An 11,634-nucleotide genomic window follows, 5' to 3' on the forward strand; every position below is an offset into this window, starting at 1 on the left:
CCAAGTGAATCACCTTAATGACTCTGGAACTGTGTATGCACGTTTAAGTTATTAATACTTCTTCATGCTTTAAAGTTTTCTGCATATTTTTCTCATAACTGGATTTAATATGAATACTTTATCTTCCAAATAACCCTACTGCCTTTTTTTGTTTGAACTTGAGGAAGAAAAATGGAGTTTTCTAAGAGGGCTAAATCAGAGGGCTTGTGTTGGTGACCTGCTTGAGTGGAAGCACACATGCCATGGAGGAACAAGGGATTTTCCCCTCTCTGAGGAGACTTGTTGATGCCCAGTGCCATGGTGGTGTTATAGTAAGGATTCTTCTCCTCTAAACTTGGCCGAGCATCAAAGAGGGACAAGGAGTAGGGGAGAAATTTGGTGTTTTGGGGGATCTATTCTGGTTGCATCTTCTGTAACACTACGTTGTGGTTCATTCAGAACAGGGAACTGTGTGTGTGGTTCCATAGCACTGCTGCTGAGCTGGAACTGGAGGTGGTGGAGAAGCTCCACTGCTGTCAGTCTGGGAGGCTGTCCAGACCCTTCTCTCTGTGTCCTTGCCCTGCCCTTCTCAGCTGAGTATTCATCTTATTTTTCACAACAGGGATAATGTGGAATGGTCGGAAACCAGTGCCAGGAGTAAAGTGCAAGAGAACAGCTCACAGCTATTGCCACAAGATAAACAAGGTACTTTTGGGTAGTCTACTCATGCTGGGTCTTGACTTGTCCATGCAGGAGCAGCACAGTCTGGCCAGAGCTACCTTTGCACCATCATTTATTCCTCCCTTCCCTCCTCTCCTGCACCATTCCAGACCCATTCCTTAGTTGTAGATAATGAAAAGTGGAGGAGGAGGAGGAGGAGGAATTTTTTCTGTTCTTCATTTACCTCTCTGTGGCTTTTCCACCTTCTCCAGAGACTCATCCTGCTGGAACAAAAATGCCCTTGGTTGGGAGGAGTCACCTTGGGCCGAGCTGCTTTGTTCATGTCGTGTGTGTTTGAATACTCGCTGGTGTTCCTTGTCTTCTTCTAGTGTAGTGTTATTGCCTCTGCTTGGTTTTGCTCCCTAAAGCTTAACTTCTAGCAGTTGATCTGTTGTGTGCTTGCATGCTGTGGAGCTATCCCTCATTCAAGCTCAATTTTCATCATTAAGAGCATCTAATAAAGCAGTCTCCATATCCACCTCTTTCACAAACAGCGTGGTAACGATCAAATCAGAAGCAGAGCAAAATTATTTTCTCCTGATGGAAGTATTTCAGAGAGGCAGAAAAGGGATTCCAAAGGTTTTATTTCCTTAAAGGATATTTATTCATCCAAAATGCAGAGCTTACCTGAGTCTGGACTAAGCTGAGGGTGCACAGCTCCATGGCTGAGGGACACGGTGGGAGCTGTTGGGTAATGCTCACCTCTCCTCCCTGCCTCTTAGATGTCACCCAGCCCCTTCCACGATGCTGAAATGGCTTCCTGCTCTTGGGTGTGATAAGAGGCTTTATTTGATGCTGATCTTGTTCTGCCCTGCCGAGCTCTAGGATGGATCTGCTCCTTTTGTTGGAATTAAATTGAGCGTGGCATCTGTAAGGCAATGCTGAACACTGAGCTATTGAGACAGTTCCCATATAGCTTCCAGTTGTGTACACAATAGCAAGTTTAATCACACCAAAGAGCAACCCTCCTAATTCCTTGGATTCCCAGAAGTATCCAGCAGTTCCCATTGTGATGCCCATTGTGCCGAGCTCACTGTACAATCTGGTTGACATTAAAGGGCGCTGTCTGTCAGACTTTGGGAACCTATGTACAGCTCTGAAACTCTGGAGCAATTTGCTCTTAGAACAGTTTGTCAGGTCTTCGTGATGTATTTCCTGGGCTGAACAATGGAGGCCAGGCCAATTTGGATGGTTGCTATTCAGTGGGAAGCTGTGGAGACAATGGGATGGCTGGGACGGAGGGCAGGCAGCCCAGCCACATTGCCTGGAGGGTCGAGTGTTTTGAGACTGGTGATGTCCAAGCAGGAGAACAAAGGCAGGCTATTGGTCATCATGGCTCTGTTATTCTGGGGGCTTCTTGGGGCTGGCAGAATTTGTTCTGAAGAAGGAGAGAAGTTCTGTGGGGTATGTCGAAGAGGTGTCTGCTGGCTGGGAACAAAGAAAGAAGTGGAAGAGTGTCTGGGTTTCCTTTTGAGGCTCCACCATTAGCCCCCATGCAATTCAGGAGATCCCTGGTTCTATTCCTGTCTCTTGTGAACTGTTGGTTTTGCTTGCCTTTCTTCTGCAATGTGAGAGGGTGAGTATGGGCTTGGCTTTGGGGGTGTTCTTTCAACGATGAGCAGAAAAGTCAGGAATCCTCACCAAGAAAGTCTCTGGAGGGATCTTACTTTAGCACCAACGGCCCCATGAGCTAATTCCACAAAAAGGATCTTTTAAGCAATCTTATGTGAACTTCTCTGGCATAAGTTGTGCAGGAAGTCAGACTGAAAAATTATTATGGTCCTTTATTTTGCTTTAAATCTGTTTCTTGCATGATCTTTGTGAGTTGGCCCTGGATTTCTTGCATTTGTATTGTTACTAATCCTTTATCCCCAGTGCTTGTGAGGGAAATGAGCTTTAAATAAAGCTTCCACACGTGTGGGTTGGAGTGTAACAGCTGCTCGATAGCATCCAACAGAACTTCACAATAATTTAGCACCAGAAGAGCACAGTGTCTTATTCAGCATTATACTGTGGCAAAAATAAAAGTGGGTAATCCAAAATGGCTGGGCTGGAATTTTGCAGCAGCACCTCAGGGAAGCTGAGTCCCATTGCAGCCTGGCTGTCGTGGGCTTGTCAGGGACCAGCAGGAGCCATTGTTTGTGGTTTTGTTGGGTGAAAGAGCATTTCCAGCCCCAGCAGCCTTGTGTCTCCTAAGGGTACATGGAGAAGGGGCCAGGTCAGGAAGGAGAGTGCCAGGGTGTGAGCTGGTAGCACTTGTTCCTCTGACAGGAGTAGTCACTGAGTTCTCCTGTGCAGGCAGTGACCTGACGTGACCCTGCTCTGAGCTATGGTGAGAGCATGGCACAAACTTACTGCTCTAGTCTGAGACCAGACAGTAAAGTTCCTTTGACTTGGGGTTCAAGGACAAGGCTTCTTAAAAGGAGAAAATCCTTGTAGGTGAGGTAAAGAGATTGTTTTTATATATGCCTCTTTGTGCTTCAGGGATAGATCCTACTAAAAATATACATATGACTGACTTCTGCTTCTTTGTTAAAGCCATTTTGGTCTGTGTTTGGATGAGGCTACACATTTTTCCAGGCATCCTTGGTTCACTTTCCTATCCCCCCTCAGATATCTTCTGAACACTTGTATGCTTCCAGAAAGACTAATAAGTAAAGGACAGTTCAGATAATAATACTAATTCCAATTTTTTAATGCCTGCTTTTTCTCCTAACCCTGCTCTCAGTAGATAGTGGAGACAGATTGTCCATTCTCATGTAGAGTCATCATCTTTAGTTGGGGGAGAAGCATTTCCCTTCAGGAGTGCACCTGTTGGAGTGCACGGGTGGTGAAGGAGTTCCGTGGGGCTGAAATGCAGTTGGGATCTCTGGCTGTGGAGAGAGGGTAGTGCCTCCAGGTGATTGCAGGCATAGGATTTCCCAGGATGGAGAACTCATCACATTGATGAGAATTCAGGGAGCCAGCTGGATTTGTAACTTCCCATAGAAAGAACAGTTCCCCTAGAACTGGACTTGATCTGAAATCTGTGAAGGAGTGTGGGAAGAATTCTGGGGGTGACTCGAACTTCATTAGCTCGTGGCTTTGTGAGGGTTCCTCCCCTTTCTGTAATGCTCATCTTGCTGCTGGAATGGAGCCACTTGGTGTGAGAATGGTAATGCTGGCTGCTGAAGTTAACTCTGACTGTCTTTAGTCTATCCACCTCAGCTCTCCACGACTGCTTCACTGACAGTGGTCGCTTCTGTTGATTCCCCTACTTGTGTTTTAATTTAATGAAAGTGTGGTGCTCTGACACACACAGCTGTGGGAAACAAAGCCCTGTAGGCTGGACTCCAGCAACACTTGTGTAAAACATGCTGTCCTGTAATCTTGGAGTGTTGTGCAAAGTTTAATTGAGCTGGGCCTCTGTAGTTGACTCAGTTTTCTGTTTCTCCATCTGAAAAAGGGGGTGGTGTGCTGGACAGGAGCTCCTCAGCTCCAGGCAGCTCTCACAGAGTTCCTTAGGAGGTGTGAGTGCTTGACACAGTGTCACGAGGCTCCACATGAATTATTCCAGTGAACTGAAGAAGTCAGTGTTAGAGATGGAAGTAAAACCTGGACTTCTTCATTCCAGTTTCCTTCAAAGAGGCTTTTTCTGTTGCCAGCTCCCTTTAAATCCTAGCAGGAGAGTTTCCTCTTCTACCTCTTTTCCCTTTTTTTTTGTCCTAAGAAAGTGACTGTGAGGAGGCAGGCTGAGTGTTTGTGGGGTGGCACAATTTAAATCAAGGTGATTTTCAGTCAATACCCTTCCTTATTAGAGTGGATTGCTGGGTAGATGTCTGCAGTGACTCCTCACTGTCTGAGCTGCTTAAACTCTGAGACCCTCCGATCTGACTGCTGCTGATGGTTTTGTTTGTGTTCACAGAGGAATATGAGGTGAATGCTGTGAGGTACTGGGATGACTTTTATAAAGTCCATGAAAATGGCTTCTTCAAGGACAGGCACTGGCTGTTCACTGAATTTCCTGAGCTGGCACCCAACAGGAACCCAAGGCAAAACGGGGACTCTGTGCGTGGATTTAGGAACAAAGAGGAATCCAACAGTGAAGGGCTGGGAAGCTGTGCAAATGGACTTTGTACATTGGAAACCAGGGCAGAGAATCAGTTAAACCTGGTAAAAAGCACACCTAAAATCTGCACAGAGGAGCTGGCTACACAGAAGTACAGTGAGACGACTCCAAGTGGTGATTACCCAGGAGCATCTGCATCTTACCGCATATTGGAGGTAACAGAACAGTTTCACACATCAAACAGTCCCTTGTATCAGTCTCAGTGTGACTGGGATATAAAAATATGTATCACTGACAAGCAGTGAGTAAATGGGATGATTGCCTGAAGTCACTAAAATGCAAAAAAAAAAACCCCAGAGGGCAGCTTAGAAAGGAATTAAATCCATTGGGGTTCTTTTGGTTTGGGCTGAATTGGCAGAGCACAAGGACCATAAGCAGTCCCTGAGTTTGAAAGACAAGCTGTTACTATCAGATGTTGAAACAAGCATTTAAAAGTCATCTTTTGAAGAAGCTGATTCTTTTAGTTGTCTGTATAAAGCTTTCCCTTCTCATTTATGTTTTGCCTCCATGTGCTGACTCATTGGCCTCGGGAGGTGTGAAACAAAACAACAAAACCAAGAACGTGAAGGTGCTGTGGGGTTTGTTCCTGACAGCCCGTGCAGCAGTGGGGAGCCTCAGGCTGCTACAGGATTTGTCCCAGACAAGTCTGTGGGGTTTACAGCTATCAAGGTCCCTGACAGCTGGCCATGACCTTTTGCTCTGCCAGCTCTGCTTTTCTCCACTGTAGATATCAGTGATTTTGTGGCATGTTTCATGTTCTGAGGAAGTTCTGCCCTTCCAGGGAAAGCAGCATGAACTGTCCTTTTCATTTTTGTATTTAATCTGAGGCTTTGTGGCTTCCTCAGACTTTGATGTTCTTGGGTCATTGTGGCTTTCCTGTCTCACCTGAGTACCCTCAGTAATACCTGCTGCTGCAAGCTCTCAGGGGTGTTTTCTGCTCAGTCTGTTGCAATTCTACTGATTCCTTAAACATTCAGAGGCAAACTCCCCAAGCCCACTTGGGTGAGCCAGCTCCTCTTCAGATGGGAACAAGCAGGAGCAATAATAAGGCAGAGTCATTGTGGACCTGGCTGTAACCTGAGGAGGAGCCATCTAGGGAAGGAAACTCTGAAACAGCAGGATGTCATTACAGTCAAACTTCTTTCTCCATTGCTCTGATTTTCTGTGGAAGTGAATCCAGCTAACCCATGGCCTTTACCAGTGCTCCAGTGACTCATACTGGTTGTTATGCACGGGATTCCAGCAATCAGTTTTCAAAAGAGTAACACTATATAGCTGGTTAGTGAGAGCTCCAGGAGAAGTGGCTGAGTGCTTTCCCACAAATGCTGATGTGTAGCCCTGCTCATCAGAGCTGAACCTCTTCACACCTTGCAGGGAGATGCCCAGATGGTCACTGCTATGCTCAGCTGTTGCTCATGAGTTGCTCTTTGTGCCCTGGCTGTAGAGGTGTGATTTGAAATCAGCTGCATGGGGCAGGTTGAAGAAATGATTTTCACCATGTGTACGTCTGCTGTGTTTGTACAGGTTGGCTGTGGTGCTGGAAATACAGTCTTCCCCATTTTGCAAACCAACAAGTGAGTAGTTCCCATCAGGTTTTTACCTGCATGATATACCAGCCTCTGAAAAACCACTGGAAAAGTCTTGCCTGTGTTCTTGGTTTAGCCAATTTCAGAGAAAAGCCAGATGCAAATTGGTATATTTGCCACCTGTGGCTGCAGATGTGGAAACCTTTGGTCTTAGAATGGAGCCAACAAAACATGATGCAAGTTTAGAGATCTCATTCTGAAAAATTGGTACATTTGCCACCCGTGGCTGCAGAGGATTGTTCTGAGCTTGGAAACCTTTGGTCTTAGAATGGAGCCAACAAAACATGATGCAAGTTTAGAGATCTCATTCTGAAAGCGTTTTCATACAGGCCTTAGTGTCTCCTTTTCTGGAAAGGAAAGTGAGAGCCAGTTCCATGTGAGAATAACTCACATGAGGCATAAAGGAGCAACACGATCCACCAGATTTTGCACAGTGCAACACTGACAGATAAATAAACCACAGCCCAGATTTCTGCCTCCCAGCTCAAGTGCATCCAAGACACTTCTGTAATTCCTGTGGGGCACCTTTAGGTAAATGCTGATAGTTTCTTTTATTTATTTCAGTGACCCAGGCCTCTTTGTTTATTGCTGTGATTTTTCTACGACAGCTGTGGATCTTGTCCAGGTAAGCTCAGTGGTGACCTGGGAAGGTAGGAGGTACCTGGTGGCAATTTCACACTAACACAAACATACCAGAGGTGTCATGGACTGTCTAGCTGTGCTGGCAGCTTTCTGTTTTCAGCCAGCCCTGGTGCTGACCCTTGTACTGGTAAATCAGGAAAACAAGCCACTAAAGGTTGTAGAAATGAGGGAAGTTGGAGTTTTCAAAATGTCACATTGGCAGCAGACAAGTCAGTCAGATTTTCTTTCCCCTGAGGTTGGCAGTACTTTTTTAAATCCAGGGCAATTTTAGCTGAGTAACTGCTGCACCCTGAAAACATTCAGGCTATTTTTTAACAGGAACTGAAGCTGGTTTTGGTTTGTGTGTGTTACTGTCACTGCAGTCCTGGGAACGTGTGTCTGCACAGACAGCTGAGGAGGGATACTGTTGTCTGTGGAGCAGGAGGCTGGAATTTAGTCCGAGGGCAAATACCACTAACAAATTTCAGGTCAGAACAGAACTAGGACTATATGAAGCATCAAATGTAATCAGTCACTTCATGAGAAGAGATGGGGAGCACAGCAGCAGAGGCAGCGTGATGCTTCTTCCTCTTAAAATGACACAAACACTGTTTCTAGAGGCCTCTGCAATCCCTAGCAACAGCTTTAGATAAATACAGAATAACTTTTAGAAGTCTAAACATGATTTTTAAGAATGTAACTTGAAGCAGCCAGGTTTGATTTTAGGGATATAGGGAGTAGTCTCCTTGTAGCTGAAATGAATATTGATTCCAGTCATGCAGAGAGACCCTGATGCTTTCTCTTTTGTAAAGATTTCCAACCTAACAGTGTAAATCCTTCACTGCTTACCACTGTTGGTAGAAAATCTGACCTTAAAATTGCAGTAATCCTTCATCCAGTTTGGGGGTTTGGGCAGTGCTGATTGTCTGCATGTAGCAAGTCCAAAGTTCTTTGTAGATCTCTCATATGTTCTTATTTTTCACATTCACCCCTGTTCTTTGTCTGACCCCATCTGCCTTGGTTTGGTGAGGCTGAAACAGGTCTCAGGACTCACCAGTTTATTATGTCCAGGGTAAAATGCTCCCATGTCCAGATAATACTGAGATCAGGGTCTGCTAATGCTTATTTCTCTCCCCTTAAACACAGAACAATGCAGAATATGATTCTTCTCGCTGCTTTGCGTTTGTCCACGACCTGTGCAACGACCAGAGTCCTTTCCCAATGCCAGATGAGAGTCTGGACATTGTGATTCTTATCTTTGTCCTCTCAGCAATCCTCCCAGAGAAGTAAGTTTTAATAATTCCTCCTGGTTGCAGAAGATAATGCTTACAGAGCAGGAGTTCTTTTAATAGTAGGTCCCCTCCTATCAAAGAAAATTAAAGTTTGTCCTGTGTCTGGTCCAGTTTTCCATTAAGCCTCTGGAAATGAAATTTTCAGGGACTTTCTCTTGTGACAGATGCTGGCAGAGGAGGGGTGTGGTTTGAAGTGCTAGGTGGCTCTAGGTGTCACCTTGCTGCAGTCACAGTTCCTCACTGTTTCTGAAACCCAGCCACACTGAGCACTCAGCACCCTTTTGTGGACAGTATCCTGCCAGATTTTAAGGCTCAAAGGCTAGATGAATTTCTCATATGGAAGGTGGCAAGAAGGGAGGGGATGGGTTCAGAAAGCAGTTAAAGTGCTGTAATCTTAGTGAGAGAGTGTGTTCCAACCTACTCTAGTCTCTTTTCTTTGTTCCTTTTGGGTTTACTGCACAGCATTTTCCTTCAAGTTCACAAAATCCTTGTTTTACAGAAACCAGTGGAAATACTTTTGGAATTAGTAAGAGAGAGCAGTTAATCCCTGCTGCAGCAGGCTCAGTTATCTTTGTGGGAAGAAAAAAAAACCAAATCAGAATTGAGGAGCATCAGAAATAAGGTGGCCAAATAAAATCAACCCACCTATGTCTGAGAGAGCTCAGAAAGATGTAAAGCTTCATACCTTCTTTTTGGGAAGTAGGCTAAGGAAAGAAGCACCAGTTTGCAGCACGTTGAATGCTCCTGTCCTGTTGCTCCTCAGGATGCAGGGCGTTGTGAACAGGCTGAGTCGCCTTCTGAAGCCGGGAGGAATGGTTCTGTTACGAGATTACGGCCGCTACGATCTGGCCCAGCTGAGGTTTAAGAAAGGTATTGTCTTCTCCCTGGGGAGTTCTGCCAGATCACTGAGAGATGATGCTTTTCTGGAGTAGTGCCCACCCTGTCTAGGAGGCAGCAGCACTGTAGTTCCTCTCAAGCGCAGCGTGTGCTGGGAGAAGTGCCTCTTGCTGGGTGGCAGTTGTTGATTTTTAAATGATAGCTGGTAACTGTTTAAATCCCTCTTGCCCTCAGGTCAATGTTTGTCTGATAACTTCTATGTGAGGGGTGATGGCACTAGAGTCTACTTCTTCACACAAGGTAGGAGGCTAGAAAACATCCCTGTGACTCTTCTCAGCTCTTTTTTTTCCCCCTGTGCCCTCAAGTTCTGCCACTAGCTCTTTCCAGCCTGTCTTGGAGCAGTGTGAAATATTAAGTGCATGGGCACCTGAGCTTGTTACTTGCTGATGCAAATGTGGATGGTGAATTCCTTGCTGGAAAATCCTTTTTGGAGAAAGACTCCCTAGTGCAGTGTTTGCTGCACTGGGAGGGGTGGGATTGGAGGAGTTCTCCTTGAATCTCGTTGCCTGCGGAGGGTGGAACAAGATGGACACCACTTGAGGGAACTCCTCTTAACTTTTTACTGTTCTCCTACTAGGAAATAAGGGTGTGGCTCAGCACAGAGCTGAGGCAGCCTCTCCAGTTCTGCTGCTGCTTGATGTTGAGCAGGGCTTGCGCTCTCCCTGCTTATCACCAAGTGCACCTCCAGTCGCTTCCACCGTGGGCCCCTCGGCGTGGTCAGTTCTAGAGCAGTGGCACAACTGCAGCCCACTGTTCCCATCCCCACTGCACGAGTCTGGTTTGTCACAACAAAACTAATGCTTAACGTGTGTTTGGCAAACACTGCACGATGGCGAGCATCTGATAAAAGAGCACAAGCTGGGACCTGTTAGCTCTTTTCTGCAGAAACTCCACACAAATCACGTGCTCCCAGACTGCAGATGAACAAGCTCTCTGCTGCTCAGCAGGACTCACTCTGGCTTTGCCCACGGCCCATGTGCTGGGGCACTACCAGACTTAGGTGCTGGGTCAGGAGTACCTGCCAGCATAAGTGTTGCAGCCTCGGGGGCTCGTAGTGCTTTGATTGGCTCCCAACAGGGTGTGGTTTGTAAAGGTTTTTTTTCTTTTCCAACATTTAACCTTAATGAATCCCGTTCCCCTCCAGCCTGTACAGCACAGAGCTTATTGCCACCCTTTAAAAATGTAGGCCTGATCCCATTCTTTGCTCCTGCAGACTCTGAAATCCCTCTAGAGAGAGGGGGGAGGGGGAAGGGGTGGATCTGTCCCTACTCACCAGAAGATACTCTCCTAATCAATTACTAGAGGCAATGCCCCTCTCTGAAACTGCTGCTGTTTTCTCCCTGTCAAGTCTCTGTAATTCTAGTTGTCCTCCAGATAATTCTTCCTTTCCTTGGTAGAAGGGGAACTAGAGAAGCTGTGATCCTAATCCCCCCACAGTACTGCAGCTAAGTCCTGTCTGATGGTTACATTTCCCTGCCAGAGTGAGACCCTGACTTTCTCCTGGCCCATCTTTCAACCTCATGTAGCCCTCAGGACGAGCAGGTACCTGTTAAAGGGGAGCTGTGGCATCCTCAAGCTCCTTCTCTCTGCTTCCAGATGAATTAGATGACCTCTTCACAAAAGCTGGGCTGGAGAAAATCCAGAATCTGGTTGATCGGCGACTGCAGGTGAACCGGGGGAAACAAGTGACGATGTACCGAGTGTGGATCCAGTGCAAGTACTGCAAACCTGCTGCCCCTCTGCTCTGAGGGAGCAGGGCACAGAGCTCAGCTCAGAGCCCCTGCGTGGCCACGTGCAGTGTCTCCTCCTGGTGAGCTGTGGTTTTATGGAGTTGGGTGCACACAGGACTTCAGTGCCTTTGACAGTGCCTCGCATCGCTTCCAGAGAGTTCTGCTGGTGATGGACGCTCTTAAAAGGAGACCAAGGAGTATTTTAGGTGTCTTGTTACTGATCTGAGTTTTTAAAATTGTTTTATGGTTTTAACAACTTAAGAAGTGGTCATGCTGTCTTAGAGCAGCTGAGCAAGTAGTATGTCACTCTTACTCTGGATTTCCACATGAAACAGAAGGAGAGCTTTGTCCTTCCGTCTGTGTTTCTGTATTGTGTACTCTTGTCCTGGGAACAAAAACCATACAAAAGGTAAATTTGCTTTTCTCTGCAACTGCTCACTAGGCCTAATATGAATCCATTAGCCAGCTTATCTCACACAGCTCTCTTCCAGTCGTTCAGGTCTGTGTAAATCCCCGAGTTCAGACACACTGAGGGAGGGCAGGAACTGAGAGCACGCTGGTGTCTCTGTGCCACCTCCCCCGTGGATGCCTCCTGGTGTGCAGGTAACCTGCAGAGAAAGCAGATTCTGCTTCCTTGCCCTCGTGTCCACCTAGGGAGCTAGCACACTAGCTCAGGTGCTATAAACTCATGTCAGGCAGGG

General features: G+C 46.4%; 1 protein-coding gene across 1 annotated transcript; it reads left to right on the forward strand.

Moving 5' to 3' along the window:
• Positions 1–572: 572 nt before the first annotated feature.
• On the forward strand, positions 573–10,951 carry LOC103776264 (methyltransferase-like protein 2; the record flags this gene model as incomplete). Its single annotated transcript, XM_008943766.1, has 8 exons — positions 573–684; positions 4,604–4,962; positions 6,332–6,381; positions 6,958–7,018; positions 8,161–8,300; positions 9,070–9,176; positions 9,378–9,443; positions 10,800–10,951. Coding segments are annotated over 8 exons (1,047 nt in total), but the record flags the coding sequence as incomplete, so codon positions are not given.
• Between the last annotated feature and the right edge of the window lie 683 nt (positions 10,952–11,634).

The sequence above is a fragment of the Merops nubicus genome, unplaced genomic scaffold (genome assembly GCF_000691845.1).
Source record: "Merops nubicus isolate BGI_N331 unplaced genomic scaffold, ASM69184v1 scaffold4217, whole genome shotgun sequence".
NCBI lineage: Eukaryota > Metazoa > Chordata > Aves > Coraciiformes > Meropidae > Merops > Merops nubicus.